This window comes from Nyctibius grandis, chromosome 30 (genome assembly GCF_013368605.1).
Source record: "Nyctibius grandis isolate bNycGra1 chromosome 30, bNycGra1.pri, whole genome shotgun sequence".
NCBI lineage: Eukaryota > Metazoa > Chordata > Aves > Nyctibiiformes > Nyctibiidae > Nyctibius > Nyctibius grandis.
The window spans coordinates 237,172-264,920 of NC_090687.1; the positions used below are offsets into that span (position 1 = coordinate 237,172).

At 44.0% G+C, this 27,749-nt stretch overlaps 1 protein-coding gene across 3 annotated transcripts; it reads right to left on the bottom strand.

The window, feature by feature from the left end:
- GLYR1 (glyoxylate reductase 1 homolog) lies at nt 1-27,669 on the bottom strand. Of its 3 annotated transcripts, XM_068420155.1 has the most exons (17): nt 27,603-27,661; nt 26,581-26,673; nt 25,410-25,446; nt 24,160-24,239; nt 16,517-16,655; nt 15,700-15,942; nt 12,608-12,694; nt 11,623-11,679; nt 10,518-10,568; nt 10,328-10,401; nt 8,373-8,472; nt 7,087-7,197; nt 6,681-6,782; nt 4,943-5,105; nt 4,347-4,526; nt 3,748-3,872; nt 1-3,423 (listed from the first exon to the last, which is right to left on the bottom strand). In XM_068420155.1, the coding sequence occupies exons 5-17, from the start codon at nt 16,601-16,603 to the stop codon at nt 3,349-3,351; spliced, it is 1,455 nt and encodes a 484-aa protein (XP_068276256.1). In that variant the 5' UTR covers nt 16,604-16,655; nt 24,160-24,239; nt 25,410-25,446; nt 26,581-26,673; nt 27,603-27,661; the 3' UTR covers nt 1-3,348. The 3 variants fall into 3 exon arrangements, with proteins under 3 accessions (XP_068276256.1, XP_068276255.1, XP_068276257.1); XM_068420154.1 differs by lacking the exon at nt 26,581-26,673 and having other exon boundaries at nt 27,603-27,669; XM_068420156.1 differs by lacking the exons at nt 24,160-24,239; nt 25,410-25,446; nt 26,581-26,673; nt 27,603-27,661 and adding an exon at nt 21,948-22,004.
- Between the last annotated feature and the right edge of the window lie 80 nt (nt 27,670-27,749).

Below are 27,749 nucleotides of genomic sequence, written 5' to 3' on the forward strand. Positions count from 1 at the left end.
TTGTGTTACCAAGAAAGGTTTTATTTTTTTTGCCAGTAGCTTTGTTAATTGCACAAAAAAAATCTTTTTGTTTTGCCATTTAAACATTTTCACACATCCTATTCTGAATGACAAACGTTAATTAAAAACAAGGCAAAAAAATAAAAATTCACAACCTTAATTAACTATAGGGTCTATCATTGAGGAAAAAAGAAACTGCTTTTCTTACAAGCTTTTCACAAGTGTCACATTTTCTCTTTAAAAAGGAGGGAGTCAAAAAAAGCAAATTGCTAAAACAGAAATCCTCATAAAAAGGAACTTTACAGAATTGTCAACAATATTAAGACAACACTGACTAGCCAGTTTTATTAAGAGCATCTCTCAAGCCACAGCTTCCCTCCCTTCCCTCCCCCAAACCTCAGGCCTAGGAACAGATTAAGATCCATGTTCAGAGGCTACAGACATAAATACAAGAATCCAGGCGAGACTGGCCCGAGTCAGTCTCAAACGGCATCTGAAACAGTTTGGTTTTCACCATTTCCATCCCTCCTCCTCACTTCACATCCACGTCAGAGCTCTCGGTCTCCTCCTGCTCCTCCCTGGCAGACGTGTGATGGCACAGCTGGCCAGGCAGCACCGCACCCTCCAGCCACTCTACACCCATCCACCTCGCCAGAAAGCTGCAGTCGGGCTTTCCCAGGATAAATTACAGTGTTCAACTAGTCTGCACCTGCCACTCCCACAGAAATAACGATCTCCATTTTGAGAACTACAGTATTCCTGGAAAACAAAACCTGCAGTAGTGAGTTGCCTAGGGAGTGGTTCTCCCTCTCACAAATACAGTTCCTCTGAATTCACTATGAAATAACACGTCAGGGGACTTGAGAGCTCCTTTTGTCTTCTCACTCTATCAGGTGCACAGCAAAGTAAAAAAGAGGGAGATCCTCCTTTGCTCAGATCCATTCACCTTCACTCTGGCCCAAGAGACCTCCACAGGGACAGGACGGGGACGCTGCTGCACTGGCTCAGCACAGTTCTGCTCTCAACTGGACCCGAGTCAGCACCTCCCTCTTCCTCCCCAAAAGATTTCATACACTATGAAACCTGTGGTCTTACCTCCTGCCCCCAAAACACACGACCTCCCCCGGATGCCCTCACTACAGAATTCATGTAAGTGACGTCTTAACTGCGGCGTGTTTTAACTGCTGATGCGAATAGTTCTGGATGGGGGAAGCACAAGTGTGTCAGAAGCAGGCTGATGGCTGGTTATCCTGCGTAGTTACATATGCCTTTAACATGAATATCTACATGCAGGATGACAGTTGCACTGCCAAAGAAACATGAATGTGTAACTAATATTGTTCACATCTATCACTGGCAAACGGGCAAAGCAATGTCTAACAGATCTATTATTAAGAGATGTTCACCACAGGACATAATGCGTAACACAACATTAGCCCACAAGTAATCGTGATCCCAGGAGGTGAAATACTCGACAAAGTAACGTTTACAGCATGAGGCGTTAGATGTCATGATTCGTCATGAGTATCTGATACTGTCTCTGTTTCTTAATAAGGTGCCCCTGAACCACATGCACGTGCTGCACAAAGCAGGATTGGTAAGAAATCCTAACTCACAGGAAAGTTTCCCTACACAGCCATAAAGTTCCCCGAAAAGTAACACGGTGGGAGGGGCAGACCTCACGGATCTAAAGGAACATGGTCTACTTTGAATTTGCTTGCTTTCCTTTAGAATCCCAACCCAAGGGAGGAGATTGTGCCACTGAGAAGTGATTTTGGCCAACGAAGTTTCTTACTGGCATTTTACTAACTCTCCAATCTAAAATGCAAGAACCCTCCTAAAAGGCTAATACTGAGAAGAATTTAAAAAGACAAAAAAAAACCAGCACGCTCCGTTCATTTTTAGATTTTAGTCCCTTGGACTCTGGGTTGCTCTGCTATCAACACTGAGAGCATCTCTGCTCTCTAGCCTTGGCATCTGCAGTTCAAGTCCTACATTTCTACTAGACTAAAGCTCAGCAGTGGTCTTAGCCTCTTATTTTCTTTACTAGTCTTTCTAGACGTTGGTATCTGGCCACAAGCAGAGTCACAGGCACAGGGAAAAGTCTCATGCTGTGCTAGGGTTGTACCCAGAGTAGTAACACTAAGAACACGTATGGAAAACCTGACATGTATAAAGACCACTAATCAGTACACAAAATATCCCTGTGAGGTAGGTAAGCACCACCCACCTTTAAAGATGGGCAAACAGGCCGAGAGATAGAACGACCATGCAAAGGCCAGAGAGAGCGCGTGGGAAGGAGCTCGGGATCCTCACTCTTGGCTCTACCATCATTCGTCTCGCCCCTTTCAAACTCATCACTCTGCTTGTGGCACTGCTACAATCCAAGACACCTTTGTAATTATTGACTACAAGGGTAAAAAAAAAACAAGCAAGAAGTAAAGCAACATACGCTAAGGCCAGGAGCAACCCTAAGGTTTGTTCCTTCCCCAAATAAAATACCTCTGGCCCAGTTTTAGGCTATGTGTTTCTCTTGCAGTTTTTTATGCAAACGTGTTGATCTCCAATGCTGTCTGTGGGATGGGCAGCTGTGATTAGCCTTTTAGGAGGCTCATTTACACTGGCATTCTCTCATTTTCAGAAAGGTTTGTGTTCCCTAAGCTACAGTGGTCTGTACAGGGGAAGACATGGATGCAATCTGTTCTTCTTAACAGTGCGAGGAATTCCTCCGTCAAGGTGCTAGGGAGGTGGAAGTTTAAAAAGAAACAGAATCAAGACAGTGTTGCATGCAACCCCGTTACCTTCTGGAACTGCCATTCTCCTCCATGGGAGGTGCTTTGTTCTCTAACAGTGGCTGAGTAACAGGAATGCTCCTCACCTTACTTGGGACCAAGGACTTCAGTGACATTCACAAGTGGATGGGATGTATGTCACCTGTCCCCCTGACGCAGAGAGTCCGAAACACGCATTATTTCACAGCAAAGGAGAAAAAGGATCGTTAGAAACAGCATCTTGGACAAGCGTACAAAGAGGAAAATAAAAGCAGCCAAGCAGCAGATTTCTGGCAGGGTTGCCTCAGAGCTTCTGAACAAGCCGCCACTGTTCTGTTCCATGACTGTCAGTGCATGGCATGGATTTTCCTAATTAGACTGCAACAATCCGAGCCCCCTCCTCCCCCCCTTCTGCCACCAGGGGAAGGCTCACCGCAGCAGCTGCCTCCGTGGCAGATCTCAAAGTCTGTGTATAAAAGGAAATGGAGAGACAGAGATGGACTGGTCCAGAGTTAAAACCCAGTATCATAATAATATTAATCAATAATCATAGTATTAACAGTAAGAACGGTGCAGCCTAGTGGATGTAGGCCCTGTACACTGCAGACATGTCGTTGTCTGATTGGTCCAATGCTTTTGCTCGTTTATAGACCTAGAAAAAAGAAATTACAAAAGGATCAGTGCCTGCTCAGTGAAGCCTTTCCCTAGCAGAAAAACCACTTTCCTGACCATTGCAAACCAGAAAACTGGAGAGTACGTCAAGTAATTAGAGCAGCGCAGATCAGAACACACCAGGTCTTGTTGAGGCCATCTGTGTTTACTGACGTGACGGTCTAAGGGCTTCTACAATCAAAACAAATCCAATTCCATCCTAGTCAAACTATATTTCAGTCATTGCTCCCTTGTCTTAGAGATGATAAATTCCTAGATTTTTGTCTCTTGTTGACACATGGCTCTATTGAAGAACAACTCTCACCTCGTTGGCAGCAGCTGCCATGGGAGTTGGGTGGTTGACAGAATCGCCCAGCGCGATGGCTAATCTAAGATCCTTCTGGATGTATTTCAGGTAGAAATCAGGTTTAAAGTTTCCTTGCAAGATATCTGTCAAGAGGAATGCGTGCGAAAAATAAGCGTAACAAAAGTAAATCAAGCCCACGCTGCAAGGGCATGCAACTCAACACCAAACTTCCCTTTCCCATGCTGATCACTAGGAACACTGCTTTTAGCTCTTCTGTTTCTCTGCTCTCTATCTTCATCTGGTCACAGCAGATAATGTCACTATTTCTAAGCACCTTGCCCTCCATTTCACTCACTACCCTGCCCCAATGAAATCCTCACTGTGAACTGAAGTCCTACACAGGCTGTAGACAATACAGAGCTTGGGGTGTATTCTCAGAAGCCCTGACTATGAAGGGGAAGGAATGGAACTCAGCTCTTCATCTCCAGAATGCTTAAAATACCCAGAATCCCAGGCTGATGAAGATGGGACGGTTATTTTCTCCCTTCTGCCATTATCTGAAACGCTGCTAGGTTGTGGCAAATGTCCTATAATAAAACAACGTAAGAGAACTTTACTTTGGCACTTCTGGTCCAGGAAGATGCTGGCAAGTTGTCCCTGATTGAGGATATCCAGAAGGGTCTGTTGGGACTGGCCAGTCACTTGAGCCAAAGTCAGTCCTTCTGCTATCGTTGCCATGAAGCTGCCTTGGACCATGTTCACAATCAGCATCATCTTGGCAGCATTGCCTACTTCACCTGGGAGCGAGACATACCATTGGGCATTCCTCCAGAAGAGATACAGCAGCCTTGCTCCCCCATCCCACACAGTATTAACACCACTAGACTCTTCATATCAAGCACTTGGCAGCTCTCCCTTCCCCTGCAAGACTTCAGAAATCTCACCCATTTTCCCAGCACTCAAAGGAAAGGAGAAATCATAACGAAGTATGATTTAAAATAAAAAGCATCACAGATCCTCCAAAACGAGACAGTATTCAAAAAAGAAAAATTCAGAGGCTCTGAAGTTGGCCTAGATCCAGAAGAGCAGGCCAGTTTCCCACACTGCCCAAGGAGACAAGAAACAGATGACAGACGTGCCTCTCAGACTCCTTGCTGGAGTTCCCAGTCCTTGCACTGACTAAGAGCTATCAGGCCCTTCATGTTTCAATTACCTAGAAAAAAAGAGGTCTTCCCCATCGCTTGGAAACAGCTACTGCAGTCCTCATATAACCCCCTGTCGCCAGCTGCCAGGATCACAAGCATCCCATCATTAGACAGCTGCTGATTTCCTGAGACCGGTGCTTCCAAAAAGCGACCCCCTCGGGACACTATCACCTGGAAAAAGAGCATCTCTGGTTAGCTGTGCCTGAACAGCAGGCATCGATGCTGAGGAGACAGCACAGGAAGAACGTTGGTCAGGGCACTGCTTGTCCCCAGGGACAGAACTTTAAAGCAGAACAAATAGCTCAGACATACAAACAGGAGAGGAAAGTACTAACACGTGATGCAGAATCACAGAATCAACCAGGTTGGAAGAGCCCTCTGGGATCATCGAGTCCAACCATTGCCCTGACACCACCATGGCAACTAGACCAGGGCACTAAGTGCCATGTCCAGTCTTTTCTTAAACACATCCAGAGATGGTGACTCCACCACCTCCCTGGGCAGCCCCTTTCAATGGCTAATGACCCTTGCTGAAAAGAAATTCTTCCTAATGTCCAACCTGAACCTCCCCTGGCAAAGCTTGAGGCTGTGTCCTCTTGTCCTATCGCTGGTTGCCCGGGAGAAGAGGCCGACTCCCACTCCGCTACAACCTCCCTTCAGGTAGTTGTAGACTGCACTAAGGTCACCTCTGAGCCTCCTCTTCTCCAGGCTAAACACCCCCAGCTCCCTCAGCCGTTCCTCGCAGCTCAGACCCTCCAGACCCTTCACCAGCTTGGTCGCCCTCCTCTGGACTCGCTCCAACACCTCAACATCTTTCCTGAAGTGCGCTGCATCCTGGAAAGGGGACTCGAGACCAAAAGTTGCCCTCACACTCCAGCAACGCTTCCCTGCACCCATCACTACTGTGCATGTTTTAAGCAGCTGAACTTAACGTGCTTTTGCCATGGCGCCCTGTAACGGCCAAGGAAGCAGTGCTGAAGTTGTACATGTGGTGTAGGATCTTAGAAGATGGGCTGTTATGGTATTTTCCCCCTTTTCCCCAAAGAGGAAAGGCCTTTGAGAGCTCTCTTCAGCCAGAGGTTTACTAATATGTATGACTCTTCATTCTGCAAATCCATGTTACACACTACTGCATCACCAATATGTCTGCTTAAAACCACCAAAACTAGCTCCCCTTCCTCGTGCAACAACACACACTGCCTTTAGGGCAGAAGATAACAATCAAGATGCCAGAGAGGAAATCAAAGATACCACATCAGAAATGATCAGAACACTTCTACAGAAATCCTCTCCATAATAATATTTCTACAGAACAAAACACGAAGGCATTCTTTCTCCCCAACCAGAACATTTAAAATAAGCAGATTATGCGTTTTATCAATTTAAGGACAGTTACTAATCCAGACAGTGCTTTCTCCTCCAGTTTGCTACAGAATACCAATCGAGCTATAAATACTTCTTAAGGGATCAAAATTTGGCCCACTGTTTGCACTGCTGCCAGCTAACAGCCTTGCCAAAGCTACGAGCTTTGCTGGTATCACCAGAAACATCTCATCCGACTTTGTTCGCTGGCCAAGATTTGATAGTTTGTTTTGTTTTATTTGCCTGGGACCTGAGCACCTCCTAAAATCAGCCCAAAAATCTTCAGAAACATCTTTGTTATCAACAGCTTACCGCCTGAAGCAACAAGAACTGCAGTGCTGCTGCCAAATCACAGATGTTAGAAGTTCAGTTCAATGTGATTACCTGGGCCAGCTCTGTGACTGTATCTGCATCCACAGTGGACATATCCACGTAACACTTCCCTGGGCGAATCCCCTGCAACACTCCACTCGGACCAAGTACCAGCTGTGGGGAACAGAAGAACGGTAAAGCAATAGGGTGTCTGCAAAGACACGCCAGTCCTGCAGGACAGCAGGTCAAGCGAGCCTGGCACTGCAGTGGTAGACTCCTGGAGGGCTATCAAAACCTACCCCCCAGGGATTATTTTTTAAAAAGTTTGATTTTTGTTGGGACATTTACTTTTACGTAGCTGCACTGCCCAGCATCTACAATGACCCAGGCTACCGTGGTTAGTAGGAATCAGAACTGGCATTCAGTGACTGCATCTTGTAGTCTAGCTGGTGGAGGAAAAATAAGAGCTAATCCTTACATCCTTGGCTGCTTTTGGATCTGATACACAGGCAAAGGTGATGTCACAGGTGGAGACAACTTCAGCGGGGGTTCTTCCCAGCCGTGCCCCCTCCTGGATGAACAAATCACACTGCAAAAGTCACAAATCCAAACATAAGAAAAATTAAGTAGAGAGCAAATGGGTTCTCTAGCATTTTGCTGAAATGAACTCTGCTGCTGGACCTGACTCAGAAGGAGTCAGGCATATTAATCACATAGCAACTGCATTGTCTTCTGTTGGTTTGTCCCCACACACACACAGGGGACTCTTTTGCAGATTTTCTGAAACCCCAAGTGAAGAACTGCAAAAGAAAGACACAGGAAAAGAGAACGCTTAGGTGAAATGATGAGAGATTGAATGTTGTGGGTTTTGGAGGAGAGATGAGGGGAAAAAAATGGTAAACAGACACAGCAAAAGGTGTCACTGGACAGTAAACAGGAATATGCACAGCTGAGACTGATGTGTTTTAGTGGGTGCTGCTTCAAAATCTTAGCTCCTTCCTACCCTGTCCCCTAATATTATCCATGTTTTGCAGTTATGAAAAAAAAATCTTTTAATCCCTTTTAACAAAGTAACCAGAGTGTCCTCCTTGACTCTGGTATTCCACAATATCACCCGAGTACCACATCTCCCCCTGTTACATACTTTTCCTCCTCCACTACAAAGAATAAGGCTGGCTAGAATATAAGTGTAATAAACTCCATTTTCACTTTGACTCACCTATAAAATCCTTCTCATCCTGGTCTTACGACACAGCAGGTTTTCAACTGAACCTTTGTTACCACACCATGAACAGCACAATGAATGCGTAGATGATGCTGTGGTCAAGCAGTGCATCTCACCGCACCACTCCTAGGATCAACTCCCCAGCACCTGGTCTCTTTGTCAAGCTCCGTGACACAAGGACCTGGCTATTTACAGCCGCAGTATTTCCAGAGGCATTTACATTTCATTCCTCAACACACATACAAAGTTGTAATTTTTCTGGCAACTCTCTCATCTCATACAAAATGGCAATGGGGTGTGGACTGTTCACCTAAGAGTGACCATACTGGGACAGACTACAGCTTCATCTAGTCAAAAGTGGCCACCAACAAGCACCTAGGAAATAACAACAGAACAATGTGGCAAGCATATATTTGTGGTTCTTTGGCATCCTCTCCCAGGCACCATTGATTGGTGACTCCAGGCCTCCCTGAGCTAGAGGTGGTAACTGCATGTTTAGAAAAGGTTAAGTATCATCTGTATCTTAAGCAAACACCTACCTTCTCGGCAGTCCGGTTCCAGACAGTGACAGTGTGACCCATCTTCAGTAAGTTGGAGACGATGCCACTTCCCATCAGCCCAAGTCCCAGAAATCCTATCCTGAGGGGAAGAGATAAACATTAATGCAGCACAAAGCAATTGGTGTCAGCCTCTCATGGTGTTGGAAATGAAGAGCAAACGCTCCAGCATCAACAGCGAAAAAATCCCAAACCCACAACAAACCCAAACATGTTCCACTGCGGCCACAGCTAGAACAAGAGGATTTTTAACCCACCCATTCCAAATGGGCAGACACTGAGCTTTAAAAGCAGACTGGTATTTATTCTGCTTACTAAGCATTCAATTCCTGTAGTAAGTCTTTAGCCTGCTTCAGAAGACTACCTAAATATTAAAGGTTTGGGTGGTCTGGGTTGGTTTGTTTGTTTGGGGGATTTTGTTTGGGTTTTTTTGTTTGGTTTATTAAAATTGCTGCTCTTGTGCTTTCTCCTGCTAGCCACTGCCTTATTAATGATAAAGGAATATTTAGAGATCAGCAGGTGCTTCTCTAATTAGTCTTCTGATTTTTAAACTAAGTCACATGTACAATGACTTGCCTATACTATTGAATGATACGTTACAATCTGTATTTTAATAAAGCCCCAGAAAGATTACTGGGCTAAGCATCACCACAGACCAAAGACCTAGTCCCTGCTCTACAGCTGCGGTTTTGGACAGACACAGAAGGGAAGGAAGGAACAGGCCAGTACAGGTCACCACGAGTGACAATAGAATGGTCTCAGATACCAGCTGCCTTCCCCCGTGCCTCCCCACCCCGACCTCAAAGCTGGCAAGTTTTGCTCCCTCCCTTCAAGAAAATGACAAGTTCCATCCCTTCAGTCACCTGCAACAGGAATTCCTTTGCAGTCATTGCTGCAAGGATCCTTTTATGCACCACGCAGCCAGCTTCACTCCAAACCCACAGTTCCAGCAGGAGACTGCGAAGCGTTCGGTTACACGCCTGATGTAACTTCACAACAAAAGCTGCCTGGCAAACCCCCAGTTAATTCTTCAGAACTAGCCACGCTACAGTTGCGCTGTGGCTTTTGCAAGCCACCTGCACCCTCCCAGCTAGCCATGCTGCCTTTTGCTAGAGCAAACTAATTTAGACAGCTCAGAGCAAGTCACTATAGGCTCCTTGAACAGCCCAAACGAGGTCCACCTATTTTCAACTCTCTGAAACAGAGGAGATATTTTTTCTCTCCCAACCCACCTCTGAGCCACACTTTCCTGACAGACTGTTTTACCTGAACAGCTTCATTGTTTTTTTGGTTCCCCTGGAGTACAGCTGAGAACTGACATCCCATGAGAACGACCCCAACGGCAAACAGCAAGCTGTGGCCTGAACTCAATTTGAACAGAGCGGAAGTTACAGAGTGAAACAGGAAGCTCAAGTTAGGCTTCTCTCACTCGAGAAAGGAGAAGGGGGACGTTAGAAGAAACCAGAAAGCTCACGTGCTACACAGAAAAGCGCTTGTGCTGGGAGAACACACCTCCCTCTTCCTCTTGTCTTCTATGTGCTCATAGCAATTAAACAACCCCAGTCAACTGCCAGGCACGACTGGAGAAAGATACCCTTTTATCTTTCTGCCTCGTACAGCGTTCAGAAATACTGACGTTTAATGTTCTGCACTATTCCCTACAAGAAAAGGGCAACTGCAGAAAAGCCCTGAACTGCAAATGTATCCAGGCCAGACCTTACTCTGAATTCTTCTACTGTACCACCCCTGTTTGTTTTTAGCTGCCTCCCTCCCGCCCTGCCCCCCAACTCAGTTTCACACAAGGACAGAGGAGATCTGTAGTTAGAGGGAAATGTTAGGTTTATTTATTCTTAGTGACAAGCTGGATAATGGCTGCATGTATGAGCTGGGAAGGAGAAAAAGGAAGGGAAATGGCTGAAGTGCGTTGGAGATCTTACTTTTTGTCTGTAGGTGTGATACTGCCATTGACTGCTGTGCTGTCTGCTGCCTGGATGGAGGTGGATCCTGTTTCCTGGGGGGGGGCAGGGAGGGGGAAGAGGAAAAAAAAAAATAGAGTGCACAGCTCTGGAGGCACTGGAAGTCCTCATGACAATAAGGAAAACCCATCAAAACCAAGATTTGCCTTACCTCTTCACAAACCTTCAGCTTCTTTGTGATGGCTTGATAGCAGACAGCTGGCTGTACGGAGAAGACAAAGCATTCAGGGGAAGGACAGTGCTGATTTGCTCTCCTGAGCAAACAGACCATATCCTCGTTACATAGAAACAGACAGCTCACCCACCCACCACCATCTGCAAAGCAGGAAAACTCTCAGGCTTCCCTCAATGGGAGAAAATGAGAACAAAAACCTATTGCAACATACTAAGCTCTTCCTTTCCCACCCTGCCCCAGCAATTCAGCCTGTCTTCTGCTACAGGTACTGCAAACTCCTTTCTGTAGTTCATGTGACAGGCTCCTCTAGAGGCAAGGACCAGGGCATCCCTACTCTCACATTTGGCCCAAAGAAAACAGAGATCTCTGAAGCCTGCCACAGAGCACCTTGCCTCCTATCTATGCTCACTATGTGAATGCAGCTGTGGAAGGAAAACCTTCTTGTTAATATGAGAAGGCACGTGGCTTTCAACAAACGCTAAGGTGAAGGCTGCTCCTTCCCATGCTGCTTCTGTGAGCTTGTCTAGATTAAAACTGTTAGCTGCTCTTAATCCTTCTGGCTCTGCCCAGATCCTCAGCTGGATATAAATCCTTTTTCATTTATCTGATCTTTCCTTTTCCTCCTGATGTTCACTGGTGAAGATACAATCCTGCAAGGCTTCTGACTCTCAGGAGATAAATTGGCTATATTTTACACGGAGCTTTTCCAGTCCTGGAAATTCTCCTGACATTTTCAGTTAATTGACAAGTTCATGCAGATGAAGGAACTGGTAGGACAACCAAAGACAAGCAAACAACAGGGTTTTTAAACAGGAAAACAGCCTTTCCTACCCCTCAATGTTCAATCTACAAAATTTACTACAACTGATCTGTCAAATCCTGGTGCTACATAATTTTTAATTACTGAAACTATTCACTGTACTCAATGCTAAATCATTGAACTACAAGACTAACTGCCGCCAGGCCCCAAAGAACAGAATTTCAGAGCTCTTTACGCACACTCCTTGCACTTAGTCCCAGCAAAGGGCAGGACGCCAAGCGAGACAGACCAGCAGAATGATCCTGTCTGCCAAATCCTCACCTTCTCTGTCTGGCTCAGCAGGAAGTGATGAAAGTGTGGATCACTGTCCTTCACAGGCTATAAAGAGAGACAGTACAGGCTCAGAAATATTCCCAGAGAGTCACTGAGCAACCACAGCACAATTCCCTTGTCTAACAAGCTGCATAAGAACAATAGCTTAAGGTAGAAAATATAAAAATGTATCAAGCAGCTTGTTTCAATTAAGCAGTTTACATTGTTTTTCATTCTCAAAACCAAAGCCACTCAAGTCAAATTCCTAATTTTTGGACATCTGTAGGAAAACCAAAGGAGATTATGACCAAGATTAGCATGGGAGGAACAGACCTCATATCCCACTTCATCTTCTTCCCAAGGGAATGAAACCACTTATTTTCCACCTTCCAAGGAACTCCTTAAAACAGCATCCTGGGAACTGGCTGGAGATGACACTGTCACATGCTAGGCACAGCATATGCCATAGCCATTAATATGCTGTTGCCATATTAACAGCAACAAGGACTGCAGGCCCAGGTATCTCGTCTCCCCGATGAGCGTTATATGCACTAGCCTGGCGTCAAGCTGCTTTTACTCTGCTTTACTGATCACTTATTTATTTATGCACAAAAATGAAATGTTTCCAAAAGCTGCTTATGGGGGAGATCAAATTAAACCACCCCATATGATAGTACCCAGACAGGGAGAGACCACCCACATCATCTCCTCCAGTTATGGGAAGCTAGTCCCAGAAATACTTTTGAAACAAGTACAAAAATGAGTGCAGCAAGTTAAGTGTGAATCTGCAAGTGGTTCCAGAAAGACTGAAATCTCACTTCCCAGCATACTTAATTACCCAGGATACTGTCTGGCTTTGTTACACTACAGAATGACAGAACAAGAGCGTCTTATTTTGTTCCTACAGGAAGACGACAATATCTCGTTATTTTACAGCCAGGACAAAAGGTTCTAGATTCAGTTCCTAGATCACATATGTTGTAAAGCTTCTCACCTCGCTGACGCTCGGCGGCCATTTAAATCCAGCCACTGTTCCCGTCATCACTCTCTTCACTGTACTTGACTCTGGAATTGTGAGGTCCTGAGGAGACAGGAGGATCAGAAAGGGCTTACAGCCTGGCTCAGTGACTGGCCACAGCACGTTGATCACATGAGCACACACAGAGTTTTGAAAAGCACTACAAATGCCTTCTGTTTCACATGCCTTTCCATGAAGAGTTCGTATTTAAACACACAGTGTATGATCAACACAAGTGAGGTGAAGAAAACACTAACTGCCAACAAAGGAATTCATCCACAGTTACGGCTTCTGGAAAATCCATTCTTCATATGTAAGAGGAATCATTGCACTTGTTTAATCATGCAACAAGCAGAGAAGCAAACAAACAACACGCTAGATCCAGCATCTTCCTCTGGTGGATGCAAAAAGCTAAACAAATGGGTGAAGAACATCACCACAGTCAGAGGTATGAACTCTTCTAATCCTCCACTGTCATAAAAAAGTAGTCTACCTGTTAACAGGAGAACCTTCCAAGCACGAGGCTGATAGTCACATCTGCTCAAGTTTGCAGAATCCATGAGACAAGCTGGTATGTGGACTGCCTCAGTCACTCAACAGGCCCCGATTTGTACTGTCATGATAATACTTAATTCATTGGGGTTTTTTTACTGTTGAGCAGATTAAAATTTATCTTTCTTTTTTTCCCTAAGATACAGAGGTTAAAATATGTCTTTATGCTATAGGTCATAGGCATATGCTACAGACATACAGGCCTTTAAGCTATATGAAGAGAAGGTGCAGGAATTCTGCATAGTATGTGTTATCTTCCTGAAACGAGGGTTCAGAAGTGGCATCACATTATCTCGCCTCCAAAATTACTTCCTGAAAATGCACAATGAGTCCATGCAGAACCACAAAAGAGCGCTGTTTGCAAAAACGGTAAGAGCAAGACTCCTGGAGGCAACCCAGATTGATGCAGCTGCTTCATCTGTCAGCAGGGACAATTTAGACATCAGTCTCCAACCTTTAAGTGTTGTTTCCGTCTAGGGAGAGCCTTGCACGCTGAAATTCTCTCCTTAGAGACCACGCTGCTGTTTCGACTGGTAAAGCGTGGATGAAACCTACTCTGGTACCTATGAAGTCACGTTGCTCCTTTGAAAATATTCATATAAGCTCAAAAATGAGAGCATTTGAATGACAGTGTATGCCTACAGAGCATTTCCAGATAGAGCACACCTCAGCAACAACTGGATCCTTGCATTTTGTGTATCCTTATTACTTGGAAAGCCAGGATTTGGGCTGTGATGTGCCAAAACCCCTCAAATCCCGACACTGCAGTAATTCAGGATAGCAACATACATGTTTTCTACCCTAGGGCTAAGAATTTGAGGAGATTATGAGCACCAGGCAAGAAGACACAAGATTTTAAAATTATTTCACAGGCTGAAAAATAGTATTAAGGCAGTACTGTTATATTTTCATGGCAATTTCTTTAATTTTCAGGACATTACTTTCCAGAAGCTGTAAGGATACATTAGCCTGCTTACTTTCACGGTCTGTGGCCAGACATTTATCACATAGCTGGTCACCTCTTTGTGATAAGCTGTTTAAAACCACTCTGCTTGCAATTTGCCAGTAAAATAATTTCTGCTCCCACAATTAACTCACTCAAAGTGCTCTGATGCTCTGAGGTAGCTAATACAGTAAAACCTAAGCATGCAATGTGTCAGCATGATCAGTATTCTCCCAGCCATTAGTTTTGATCAATTTTGGAATGAATCTAGCTCAAAGACAGAAAAGCATTTAGCAAGTGGAAAAAAAGGCCCCGTGGCTTATTGTAATAGAAATATGTAAAGATACAACATGCTCATAGGAAGACACTTTGAAAGGTGAAAGTACGTTGCCAGTTAAAGTATTTTCCTGCATCGGTCAAGTCACGAGTTCTGTAATTATTAGTAAGAATTCACAAATATGCACCCATTCCTCCCCTCCTCCAACTCCCCCCAAAAGCAGAAACTGATGGGCTATGTTGTACAGCCTGATTTAACAGAAGCTGGCTCTAAAAAAAGCCAGTGTTTCCTTCACACCTAATATCTGAGATGATCAGCTTCACTTTACTACATCACGAAAGAGTTTGCTGTTCAACCAGTGAAGGCCAATCCACACACAATTCTGGCGATCAACGACTACTGCCTTGACTTGCATCCCAAAGTGTGCTGAAAGCAAAGATCATGAAGCACAGCATAACGTGATCCCTTTGAAGCACAGGTGAAGCACGTTGCACATGGTGCATCAGCTGAAGTCTCCCAATGGTCTTCAGGTGTAGTCTTCGATGGAGCATGTGCATTGTAATAATCCACTGAAATAATTATCCATTTGGAAAAGGAAGATCTGGACCACAACAGTGAGTTCCACAATAAATGAAAAGGCAGGAACTCGAGATGAGGGTAGACAAAGTATTGGTGGCTATTGTTGCTGCTGCAACATCCAGAAATAACAGGGAAGTAATGGGGATAAAGCAATAATGCTCCAAGGTTGGACCTTTATAACAGAGGATGGAAATATATCCTATAGCATAGAAGCTGAAATGAATAGAACTAATTCTTCTGGTTGATTCCCCACTCTACAAGAGTTTCTTCTTTAAGCCCTAGCCCTTAAGAACACCCCACCCTCTCGAAGTACTGAGGGTGAAGTTGAGGGACTACCAACCACTTAATCATACAAAGTAGATGAGATGGGAGAAGTCAGGAATCTGATGAAGACCCACAACTCTTCACTAATCGTTCCCACACAAACTGAACTTGAGGGATGGCAAGATGAAAGGTGGAGTTCTCCTGATACAGCTCTCAAAGATAGGAATAGAGCCACTCACAATAACTAACTGGTAAAAATTACAGGAAGAATCAACAATATGCTTGCCAAAGGTATCAGGCAGCCAAATGGTCTAGAAGCAGTAACATGGAACAGCTTAAAAACCCCTCATACTGAACTGACTCTTCCTGCTGGCCTGTTAGTCAAGGTGCCAGTCAACCCTAGAGTCCATCTGCAAAGTCCACAGGGCACTGGCGGACATGCACAACACAAACCTTCTCATCCTTGGGTGGACGCCCCCGCTTTCGGGGGCTCTGATCCTGGGCTCTTTTCAAAGGTGATTTTGATCCTCTCTCTGATGATACAGAAGAGACCCTCTTTTTTCCTTCCCCTGTGCCCTTCTTCAACTTCCCTTCAGACAAACTGGCTTTGCGCTTCTCTTCACCAGCGGATTGCTTGCCTCTTTCTTCGCTGGAATTACGCCGGTTCTTCTCTTCATTGGAGTTATGGGAAGACGCCTGAGAGATTACAGAATAGAAGATGGTAAGGAAAGAAGAGAAGAGCTGGAATGATTTTCATGCAAAACCAAGGATGTGAAGGACCCTGTGCTGACTACTATCAAGCAAAACAATAGCACAGTAACTTGAAAACTAGATATTTGTTAGCCCTTCGAAGTCGGTGAAGTTCCTGGTTAGTTCTCCTGCAAAAACACATCAGTTCAAGTAAGCGAGTAACAGAACAGGCCACTTGAAGACTTGCTGGGCGTGCATGCACGTATATGCACTTCCAATATACCAAAGACAAGATTAGTAGATATCAAATTCTAGCCCAAGACTTAAGACCGATTTATCAAATCATCATAAGCAGATCAATTAGCCTCTTCAGTTTCTCCATCAGTTTAACAACACTTTTTTCCCCACCAAACAAGACTGAATGGGGAAGACGACAGGATAGGAAAAAAACCCAAAGGAATGAAAATGAACCCCCCTCAACATGCCAGAGGCAACAAACTCCTCTCACATAAAAATGCATCTGACCATCATTCATGCCAACACTTGTTCTGTTGCACACAGTAAAAAAGAACTCACTCACCTGGTCCTTGCCTTTGGTTTTTCTAAGAAACTCCTCTACAGCATCCACGGCTTGCTGGAAGCGCTTACCCTTGTTAATCTTTATCATTTCCTCTTTGTGAGGGTGATAAGGCTTCAGTTGCTCCACTTTGATCCAAGCACTAGAAACCAAAAGAAAAAGTTAATTATATTCTCCAAACAGCAACTTTCTCAACCATCCCACTTCTAGAAACACACAGATACACTTTTTTTTCCCCAGAGCAACTGATGACAGCAGCCCAAACTCACTCGCTTTCTACAACCGAAGGGCTGTGATTTCTGCATTCACTGAGAACTTTCTTCTCGCACTTTTACTTGGTTTCTCAAGTTTTATATCCTCTCACGCTAGCAGTGCTCCGCTCTAAGCATTATTCATATTCTCTATGAGCAAGACAGCTTTTGGATGTGATCACAGGTACTTGTTTAGAACAAAGGCAGTCTAGTGACTGCTCTTGTAGCACCAGGAGGAACACCCACAATCACATGCCTCCACATAAGGTAGACAATAATATGAATCTGCTCGAGAGGTTGTTGAAAGCCGAGGCCACACAACGATGCTAAGCCATCAATCCCTTGTTCAAACATACTGTGCACACACAAGCACCTGCAAAAACTGGTGAAAAAAACAAAATTGCCTATCTCACAACAGAGCTAACCACAAATAAAGTGGGCGAAAACACCACAGCTCATTGGTGAACGTATTTCTGATGTACCTTGGTATTCTGCATGAAAACAACATTTTCACTTTTGAGGAAAAAGAACCGTTTTCTTCACTGTTGATATTTTAAGATAAACCGGTCCAGTAGCAGAGTATTAACCTGACTGCAGTCCTATGAGAAAACTCAAATGCCTTCCCTGTTTCCACTGCTGCTAAATAGGACTTCTTGACATTTACCAAATGGTTAAGTGGTCAAGCACAGGGTGACAACTCCACTTTCCTTCAGGCTGACAAGCTCTTCTACCACTCCTTCACTGTGGCTTAGGGGAATACCTTTGCTTTCAGCATTCCTTGTGGCTTTCACAGAGATTAGACTACCTTCCTCTCTCCCCAGATTCAAGCCCAGGCTTATCAGCCACGCTGTTACAAAGCTATTTCCATCCTACTGAAAACAGACCTGTAAGTTTTAGAAAAGCTTTTCCTGAGCTAGGATGGCCAACAGTGGTTCTTAGCATACAGCAGCCCAGCACACAGTAAAAACCAGTCAAACTGATTTTCTCTGGTCCCAAAACATCTCTCTTACACACACTGACTAGCCATGATTATAGGTTTTAAATATTCTCCAGTGTGGTCTAGCTCCTGCAAGCAGGTGAAGTGGTTTAATAGCTGCCTTTTCACTCTAAGCATCATGTCGTACAGCTAAACCGAACATAAAGGTGAAAACAGTAATAATGATGCTTTGCTGGATCTTGCTCGTCCTCTCTTCATGAAGCAGTAAAGCCCAGTAGACTCTTCAAAGCTTCATGGAGATCTTTCTCGTCACTGGCATTAGCCACTGTTTGTAGTCAGGAATCAATTGCTTAAGGTAGACTAAAACTTTTTGCATTGCATTTGGAAAGATGAGGCCTCCTGCTAGAACTGACTGCAAAAAACGTCCACACTGCCAGCGTAGCCTACACTATGATTCCACCATAGCCTGGAAGCAGAACCCAGTACTTTTTTGCACGCAAAGTTGCATTCTTTTGCTTAGTTTACATCTTCTTCATGATAACTGACTTAACGTAACATAATGAGCCACATCATTGCTTTCAGACCAGAGCCTGCCATCCAGCAGCTATTCAGAGAATCCCTGCCCAGACGCTATAGTGAAACTTATCTTAAAATTCTCTTATACTGTAAAGCTCTTCTGTGTGGCACTCAGGGACAAGGCATCCCTAGGTACCAGACAACATCAGCTCCTGAGAAGCCTTCCCATTATGTATATGAAGGAAACAAAATTTTGGAGTACAGTATGATAAAGAATGTTACACATTGCTGTCAGATTTTAATTTCTACATAAAAATAACTTTTTTTCTACCAAGGCATTCTCTTAGGTTTCTGCACATCCTATCCCTCCTCACTGCACGTGTTCATCAGCTTCCTTTCTCACTACTTTTCCTTTGGCATGGACAAAGTCTGAAGCACAAAGATTTCTGGCTCCTGGCTTCAAAGGTACGTCTTGGCACTTGTGATTCCCCAGGACAAAGAGCTAGAGACCTCAGAGACAAACTAGTAAGTCAAAAAGATTCTTAAATGCTGCCTCAGGGTTAAAAATAAATTTAAAAACAAAAAACCAAAAACGGCCTTTTCCTTTCCAGTTTATCATTTATGTGTCACCTACCTAGACAACCTTCTATAAGATACAAACCAGACATCCATAAAGCATTTGCATGTAATGTTTCAAACACTTGAAAACAAAAAAAACTTTCCACCAAACAAAATCATTCATGTTTATACACAAGATCTCTGTTAAGCAATAACGTCAAAGCCAATGAAGGCCCGTATTTAGGTAAGAGGTCCCTAGGATGCAACATAGAAAAGGAACTACTATTTCTCTCCTGACTCAGCAATGAATTAATGCCCTAGAAGAGCACTAGTGACATTACATTACTGAAGATGTCATATTTAAGATGAAGTTGTATTCATCCTGCCAGACAGAGTCATCTGGTATCTGTAAAGAACGAGATAAATGGGAAGCGAAAAGATGTAAAAAAGAGACGTGTTAGTGATGGGTTTCTCTGCTCATTTCTCCATCCTCTTCCTCATCCCCTCCAAATTACCACCCTGATAAAGCCACTACTCATGCAAAATCCATGTTATATTCACAAACAATAATCAAAATGTAGAATGCTTGTAAAGCAGAGGCAAGTACGAATGTGACCTGGAGCTGCATGGAAAAGAGTGGCACAGAAGAGATGCAACCAGAGGCACCAGATTCAAACCCATGATACGAGCTTAGCACATGCAAGGAGACCTTAAACCCCCCGACTTTACAGCCACTCTCTTCCAGTCTAAAGATACCAATTCCTAATGATAAACTGGAGAAATGAAAGTGGAGGAGAGCCACAAATGCTCATTTTTTGCAAGCCTTACAGTCTGAGATGGGTAACAGTGGCACCATACCTCCAAATTTCTATTACGTCCTACAGTCTGGGAAAAATCTCACAAAGTTTTACACTGTAGCAGTTTAGATGCCCACAGTAAACATTAACACAACCGATTTTGAAAGTCAAAAGAACAAGTTATTTACAAGCCCAGTGTGTGTGAGCACACAGAGAAATCAAGATGGGTTTCCTGCTGTTAAAAGGGAATGCTCCAACTTTCATCCATAAAACAACTCAAATGGCTGAACTCCAGAATTTGATACGTAAGCTTCTGAATGGGAAAAAAAATACAAAAATGACCACATTAAATTAGAATAAACGTCCGTGAAGCTAAAAGGGGGAGATACTTAGCAAAAAAAAAAACAAGCAGCACGGCACTACTGAAAGAAATTCTAAGTATTAGATTTTTCAAATTTGTGCAATAAAAAAAAAATTGCAGAGGACTTACACATCTGAAGATACCATAAGAGGTGGAAAAGTTTTGGTTACAATAATTTTCAGCTATGGTACTCTGCCTGCAGAGATGTCTGACAACATTCCAGCTGGCTCTGCTACACAGAGCAGCTCTCTGTATCCAACAGAGAGCTCTGCATGGGATAATTTGCCTAACTGAGAAACACCAGCAACGCAAGCTAACACTGTCAGCGTCGCCTGTATCCCCTGGCTCCTCAGACTGCCAAAGCGTACCACGACCAACACCTGGCAAACTTTAAGCAAGTGTTTTCTGATGTCAGGACCTGAAAGGACATTTTAGAAAGACTACATTCAGAAATTTCTCTCTCCTTGAACACCAGAGAGAGCAGTGGCAGAAGAGGGTAGGTGTTTGCATCCCAGAAGGATATGAAGGATGGGAAGGCAACAAGTGCTGTGCTGGAATCACTGTGCCTGATGGAAACAGGCTGCAGACTATTACACTTATCTTGGATTGCAAGCTTCCTCCAATTTTTCCTTAATATATCAAGTCAGGATGTGCCCCTTGACCCCACCACAGTTAGTGAGACTATTTAGTTTTGTACCAATGCTTCAAAAAGGTGCTGTGAGGAAGAATGGACTGCTCCAGCTTCCTGTTCAGACTTTGATATACACGACTTGCAAGACCATTTGGCTATTACAGAATATCTAAGGGAGGGAAATAGGGTGGGATGGGAGGTCAGTGTGTGTGTGTGACACACATCTCTGATGACTGCAGAACTCTCTCTTGTACTTCCAGGAAACACAGTAGAATGATGCCTTTAAAGCAATGATTTTTTTTAGTTTTGACAATGTCATAATGAATTCCCAAGCAGGCCATGAAATGTAAGAATATTTTGGACTGGATGAAGCACACCAAGAAAGACTTGTAGGCTATGGGCCTGCCAGTCTGTTAGTTCTAACTACTAAACACAATAAATGCACGTGTAAGTTCTTACACTGCGGTACTTGACTACTGGAATGATCTACAAAGATTTCCTGCGACAAGATTGTAGTTTGGGAAATAAAAGTGGGTCTTAAAAACTATCTAAAAAGCACAGTTAGAAACACAGGTAAGAGGTCAAAGTTCCACTGCTATTTAGAAAGACTAAATTCAAATTGTTTATACTCCCATAGCTGGATGTTGTTACATCCTTACCAGGTCTATGGGCAGGAAGCATCAACTCTTCCTGACTTTAGATGAAGAATCCTTTTAATGTGACTTACTCTGAGAAGAGACACTTGGAAAAAGAACTCCTAGGCAGACTAGAAAAATTTCCTTATAAATCTGGAGAACAAGTTAATAATAAGAGACATTACATGAGTACGCGCATCACAATTAAGGCAACACTTAGGACATGGATATTATCTAACTACTAGGAACATCAAGGTGGCTGTCACTGTGGTAAGGCATAGGTGTACTTCACAGTTTAATCAAATAAGCAAATTTTTCTTCCATGGGTAGCAAATCCTTATCTTCCAGAAAACCTATTCTTTGAAAGGGACAGAAGCAACTAACTCCACCAACACTACAAAAACAAGGAGCATAGAGCTCAGTAGAAACTTTATCAAAAGCCAGGTCTGAGAGCACAGTCCGAACGCACTCCTGCTCTTGCTTTTATGTCTTTGGCCAAAACTACTCACAGCCTTCCAGTTAATGTATTTCCTTAGTCACTGTAGCATCGCACTGGGCCAGTAAATATTAGTATTCAATTCACAGGTAAAGAAAAATCCGTTTTCTTCTGTGTTGTATCCTAAGCTATTCAGGATTTCACAAATAACCAAAACCTATCTATACCCTACACCAAAACTGCTTCCAGACTCATGCGTACGTTTTTATTCACCCATCCACCCTGCTCAGATGCATGCATGCCAGTTCTTACTTCTAAGCCGCTGTCTCCTTAATCTTTGGTATGGCAAACTGGAGCCATGTAAGTCAGGAGGAAACAACGTTTACCCAGCCTGAAACAGGGGCATTTCTGGCCACAGCAGTCACCTGGGAATCCTCAGAAGAAAATAAGAGTATTAAGTCTGAGACTGCCTACCCATCGACAAATTGGCTGGCAACCACCCTCAGAAGCTTGTGAGGATTCTACCCAGCAACTAGCAACACCTTCACCTTACACACACTGGACAATAAGCAAATAGCTTATATCCAGATCATCACCTGTTAAACCTTGACACAGTAAGGCAATAGCAGAAGAGCTGTAAAAATGGATCACTGGTATAGTAATGTCACCTTACAAACTTGAAAGTGGCAGAAAGAGCGAAGAAGCAACATGCACTAGAACATCAGTGTGAGTCAGTGTACTCATCACATCATGGACAGCAGCCAGTGATGGAGCTTTGCATCCTCCTATTCCTCATACTGCTCATTATGGGGAGTAGTGACATTTTGCCAGTTACGTATTTCCACTTACTGTTTATACACATCTAGACAAATTTGTTTACTTGAACAAAATAATTAAATGGATTTTCTCTTCATGCTCCCATTTTAAGTGAAATAATTTAATTTTTTCCTGATTTGGTACGTTGATTATGTTCAAAGATAAGGCTTTTCTCAAGTAGCACACTGGTTAGAAGAGCACCATTTTAACCAGCACACTCTTTTAAAGTTCCAAGTCAGGACAGAACAGGCACACAAGCTTCTCTCTCTTCTGTCTATCAATATTATTTTAAAGGCAGAACAAAGGGGGTGGTATTTATTTTTATTTAATTTTCAGGTAGGGTATGCCAGTCAAAGCAAGCAAATTTCTAAATCAGGATTATCTAGCAGGAAATAATTAAATTTCACAAACTGGAGATGAGGGGGGAGAGGGAGACATAACAATGACCACACCACCTTACTGTGCCAGACGACTGGATCTTCCCCAGCCAGAGCTCTAGAATCATGTAATAAATCCCAATTACTTTGCAGCTCTGAACTCTTCATTTGCAATCATGCTGCTAATCTCAGCTACAGTACCCCAGACATATGACCACCTTTCCCAAACTGGTCTTAATACAAAATATCTCTGTATTTGATTCAGTAATGTGAAAGACAAGAATCAAGAACAAACAATCAGGACAGAAACAATCTCCTCAATGTTTAGAACCTGGTTAGCTCAAATAACCATGTTCAACAACAATGCCACCGCTAAAACACACTCCGTGCTCAAATCAACCCAACTTTCACCTGCCTTACCTTACTAGAGATCCAACAAACTTTCCTATGAGTATGCAGCATTCACTTCTACTCCATCAAGTTTAGACCTCAGTTCTTAACAGAAAATTATTTTTAAATATTGAGCAAAAATAATTCAGCAGTCGAAATTAATTTCCTTAAGAAACAACCATTAAATGGTTTCAGCTCTTGACAGCTTTTTTCCAAGAACTAAAGGGTTTTCTAGTCTTCCGCAGATATTTGTAATTTCCTCCCTATTGCATGACTTAACGAAAAATAGCAGAAAAAAAAAAGGGAAAAACTGAGCAATTAGCAAAATAATTTTCAGCTTCATGAAATATGAAAGTTCTCAGGTTTTGGTTTTTTTTTTCCAGTTTGTAAGTAAGTATCTAAGTCAACTATGATTTTGTACACGTTTGGAATCAATAAATTCTGCCTTGCAAAAAGGCAGTCTACAACAGTTTTGACTTTCCTATACTGTAAAGTCTTCCCAAAGCACAGCAAGAATGTTTTCAGTCACCTGACGTGACTGTATGACAGTATATTCTTTTACAAATGACAAGAATATAGCTGTTTCATTTTTCTGGCAGCAAAACAAATGAGTACTCTTAGCTGTACCTTTCTCATACATGGTTACATGCTAAAATCTATCCCAGTCACATCATACCTACTCCCCGAAAAATGGCAAAGCACCCAGAACTTTCCTTCACAGTAGTAACTAAAATCCTAACATGATTAAATATGTAAGTCTTTACTGTCTTCATACACCCACATGAGCAGCTATAGCATGCAACAATAGTTGGGTTTGTGTGTAGATCAAAGACAATCCTTTGCAAAGCTACACTGCACTGTGTTAGTCAACATTTCTTCCACAAAAGATCCATGTCATATGGCACAGTATTTTCACCAGATGAAAACAAGCAGGTACATACTGATCTTCTGTTCCAAAAAACTTCACAAAGAAGCACTTTTTTCCACGAGGTTTCTTCAGATCTTTAGGTGGATTAACAATCTGAAGGTGATTAGAAGTGAAAGTTAAAAAGCACATAATGAAAATTCATACTCTGTGATTTTACTGTCACGTGTTACAGCTACTGTAGATTTATTTTTTATTTTTTAAAATCTGACTAGGAAGAGAACTTGACTCTGTTACAGGTCTTTCAAGTAAATATGCAACCCATGTATTTCCTTAGATATGGGTATGCTGCAGCAGAGTGAAAAGGTACCCAAACTCCACTGATAACCTCACTGAGAATGTAGTGACGTTTCTTCTCCCTGTTCCCATCAGATACACTAGCAATCTTTTTTAACATTCAGAAAGCCAAATGGCATTAATAAAAGTTTGTTCCACTTAGGTAACTTTTAAAATTTACATTTAAAGCCTTGTCTTTACTCCCAGAACACATTGCTTACAAAGCTGAAAACATTAGTAAAGAGAAAATTCAGCTGCACAGGTGACACCTGAAAGACTGCAGGAAAGCCTGGACTTAACTGGATCCAATACCCAAATGCTTGGTTATGGTTGTCAGCCACACTGACAACACTTTCCCCTGCTGCATGCTGTTGTCTCAGCACACTCAGTCCTCATACCTACACCAAAACTAAAACCAAAGTTCCTCCAGAGAAGTAGAAATAATAAAAATGGCACATATAATTCCTTTTTTTTAGATCTTTTTGGTCTTTCATCAGAAAAAACAACCAAACCAGAAGAGAAAGTTTAACTACTGCCTACCCCAGAATTACTACTCAAAACACATAGCTCTAAAACAGTATCTAGAGAAACCAAACCCTTTCTATTATTTAACACAATGCATTTAACCAATTTACTATGGGAGGAAAGAAACCTGTCTTGCACAAAGCGATCAGGATTAAATAACTAAATCTGGGAAACACAGTCAGTTCCAGAGCTGGATGAACTGCGCTCGGTTGCTTTTCATTCCATCTGAACTAACAGCTGTTAGCGACAGGCTGAACTTCTAGATCAAATAAAGCCCTAAGCTGGTTCACAGTTTAGATTTGCAAGGTATGTATTTAAAAAAAAATCAAAACCAAACAAAAAAAAGCAATGTTAACCTTTAACTGAAATACTTTCAGGCAAAGCTTTCTCTGTGCAGAAGGAAAAAGCAAAAACAAACAAACAAAAACCAAGAAAGCATCAATAAAAATACAAAACAAACCTCACCTTTCCTGGCCACGGAGGATACCGGCCCAGCTTCCCCCTGGAGAGAAAAAAAAAAAAAGTATGAGGCAGTAGAACCAGAGAAAAAACAACTATCCCATGTCTAGCTTTTTGCATTACATCATATTTTTCATATTGAGAGTTACAACTTAGAGTCAAAACCTACCATGAAAGGCAAGACCCACAGCTGACACACAAGCATTATACTGTTAGATACCTGCACCTAAACTAAGCCTCTGAGCAGTCTGCATGGACTCGCTGGACTATCAGAATTTAAGTGACCAGACCAGCAGCAGCACAGCTACCGCCTGGCAGATATGGTGCTATAGTGCTTATTGCTCTTGTAAGACTGGATATTCCCTCACAAGGAACTGAAAAAAGTATTGATGGAGGCAATGAAACCAAAGTTCAGGTTGGTAACTTATATCGGTCCGGACAGAACAGTCTAGTGAGCAGAGCAGCCACCCATTTCCAGCTCAGAGAGCTGAGATTCTTAGAAGTTCTCACAGGAAAGCATTAATGGCAGGATCCCCTGAACACGTGTTCCATTATCACTTTCTTCAGATGCTCGCCACCACAGTATGATGTGCTAAAGACATAAAAGAGCCATAAGAAAGGCAGAATAGTTTATTTCCTACACTTGCAAATGTTTCCATTACAAAAACCATGCAAAACTATTTCTTCAGTCTTAGCCCACAGCATGAAGGCTTTATCATGATCTTACCCTTGTCACTCACTCCGGCTGCAGCACTCTCACAAAACCTTATCAGTCATTGTCTTGCAAGAGACTGGCAAAGAACCTGTGGAGCCCGCCAGCTCCTGAACCAAAAATTCTCAGCAAGCAGCACTGCGGGCCCCCCCCCCCGAGGTGGCAACACTACACAGACGATTCGGTAGCGATGGTCAGGCAGGAACACTGCCAAGAGCTGTAACCACGATCACGTCTCACATTTGATGCTTCCATTCTTGTATGGAACAAGACATTCATCAAAGCCTTTCATATGTTTCTGTCTTGTTGTCACAGTTCTCCTGCGATGGCTCTAGGCACAGGACCCGTCTAGGCTGTCATGTATAAAACTCAAGTAGGATAATGTTCATTCCAACACTGAGAGCAGCGCACTCCCCAAATCCTCATTTGAAAAAGATTTGCTAAAAGGAACCAATCTTTACTTACTTTGCTATATAAATTAGACAACTTCACAGCACTGTCAATTTTTCGGATGAGAAACTGCAGTTGTCACAGCCTGGAGCACGCGCTTCTTTTCATCTGGGATATAAATATAAATGCATGCACTTGCGTGTTGGGGATTAGCTATTTCTTGCAAGCCCCAGCAGGACACCGTAGCCTATCGAGTCCAGGGGAGCCTATGCACTTAAAATTCAGCGCTTACAGGGCTCAACGGAATCCCCTCAGTTCTCCTGACCAGGAACCACACAAATCACAGCTCTCCACCTATTTAAGGGTGAAGGTGGAGCGACAAGAGGAAATGGCTTCTGAGAGCTTCAACAGGGACATCCTAACCTGCAAAAAAACGCCGTTTTCCCGGATTGTTCTGTTGCTTCATTAAAGCGCTGCCAAGAAACGGTATCGTTGCTCTCCCTAAACACCTACTAACTTATTCGCGTCCCTCCTCGCCTCCCTTGCAAGGAGGCCGCATTTCCAGCCGAGCCCCGCAACGATCGCCCCTCTGTCCCGCTCCCCTCACCCCCCTCCATCTTACACAGGTCTCTTTTGCGCCGCCTCCCGTTAGCCTCCCGTGCCGGTCCGGCTTAAGAGCCGGGCCTGGCTCCCCGGCCCCGCTGCAGCCTACTCCCGTGGCCCCAGATCGCCTCCCGCCCCCCCTCACACCGCCCCCGAGGCACGGCGCCGGCGAGACCCGTCACCCGGGCCGCAGCGCCGCCGCCTGCCCTGCCAAGCCCCTCCCTACCGCAGCCGCACCCTGGAATCCCCCGCGGCTGTGGGGTGACAGCGCCCGGCCCGTCTCGGCTCCCGCAGCGCCGCGCTCCGCCGGGCCGGGCACGGCCCCGCCGCCGCCCCGCCTGCGCCTCCGCTGCCACGGGCGGGGCCTCAGCCTCGTTCCCCCGAGCGCCGCATGAGGTGTCTTGCCCCACCGTCCCCTCGCCCGGCGCCTGCGGCCGCCGCCGCCTCGTTCCGCCCCGCCGCCGCCCGGCCTGCCTGCCTGCCCCGCCACTCACCACACCAGGTCTCCGAGCCTCAGACTCACGGCCGCCATCTTACCGACAGAGCCACCAGCCGCACCGCGCAAGGGCTGCCGGGACAGGACGGCACCCGCCGCGAGGGGGGGGGGAGCGGGAGCGGGGATTGGCCAGCGCCCGTCACGT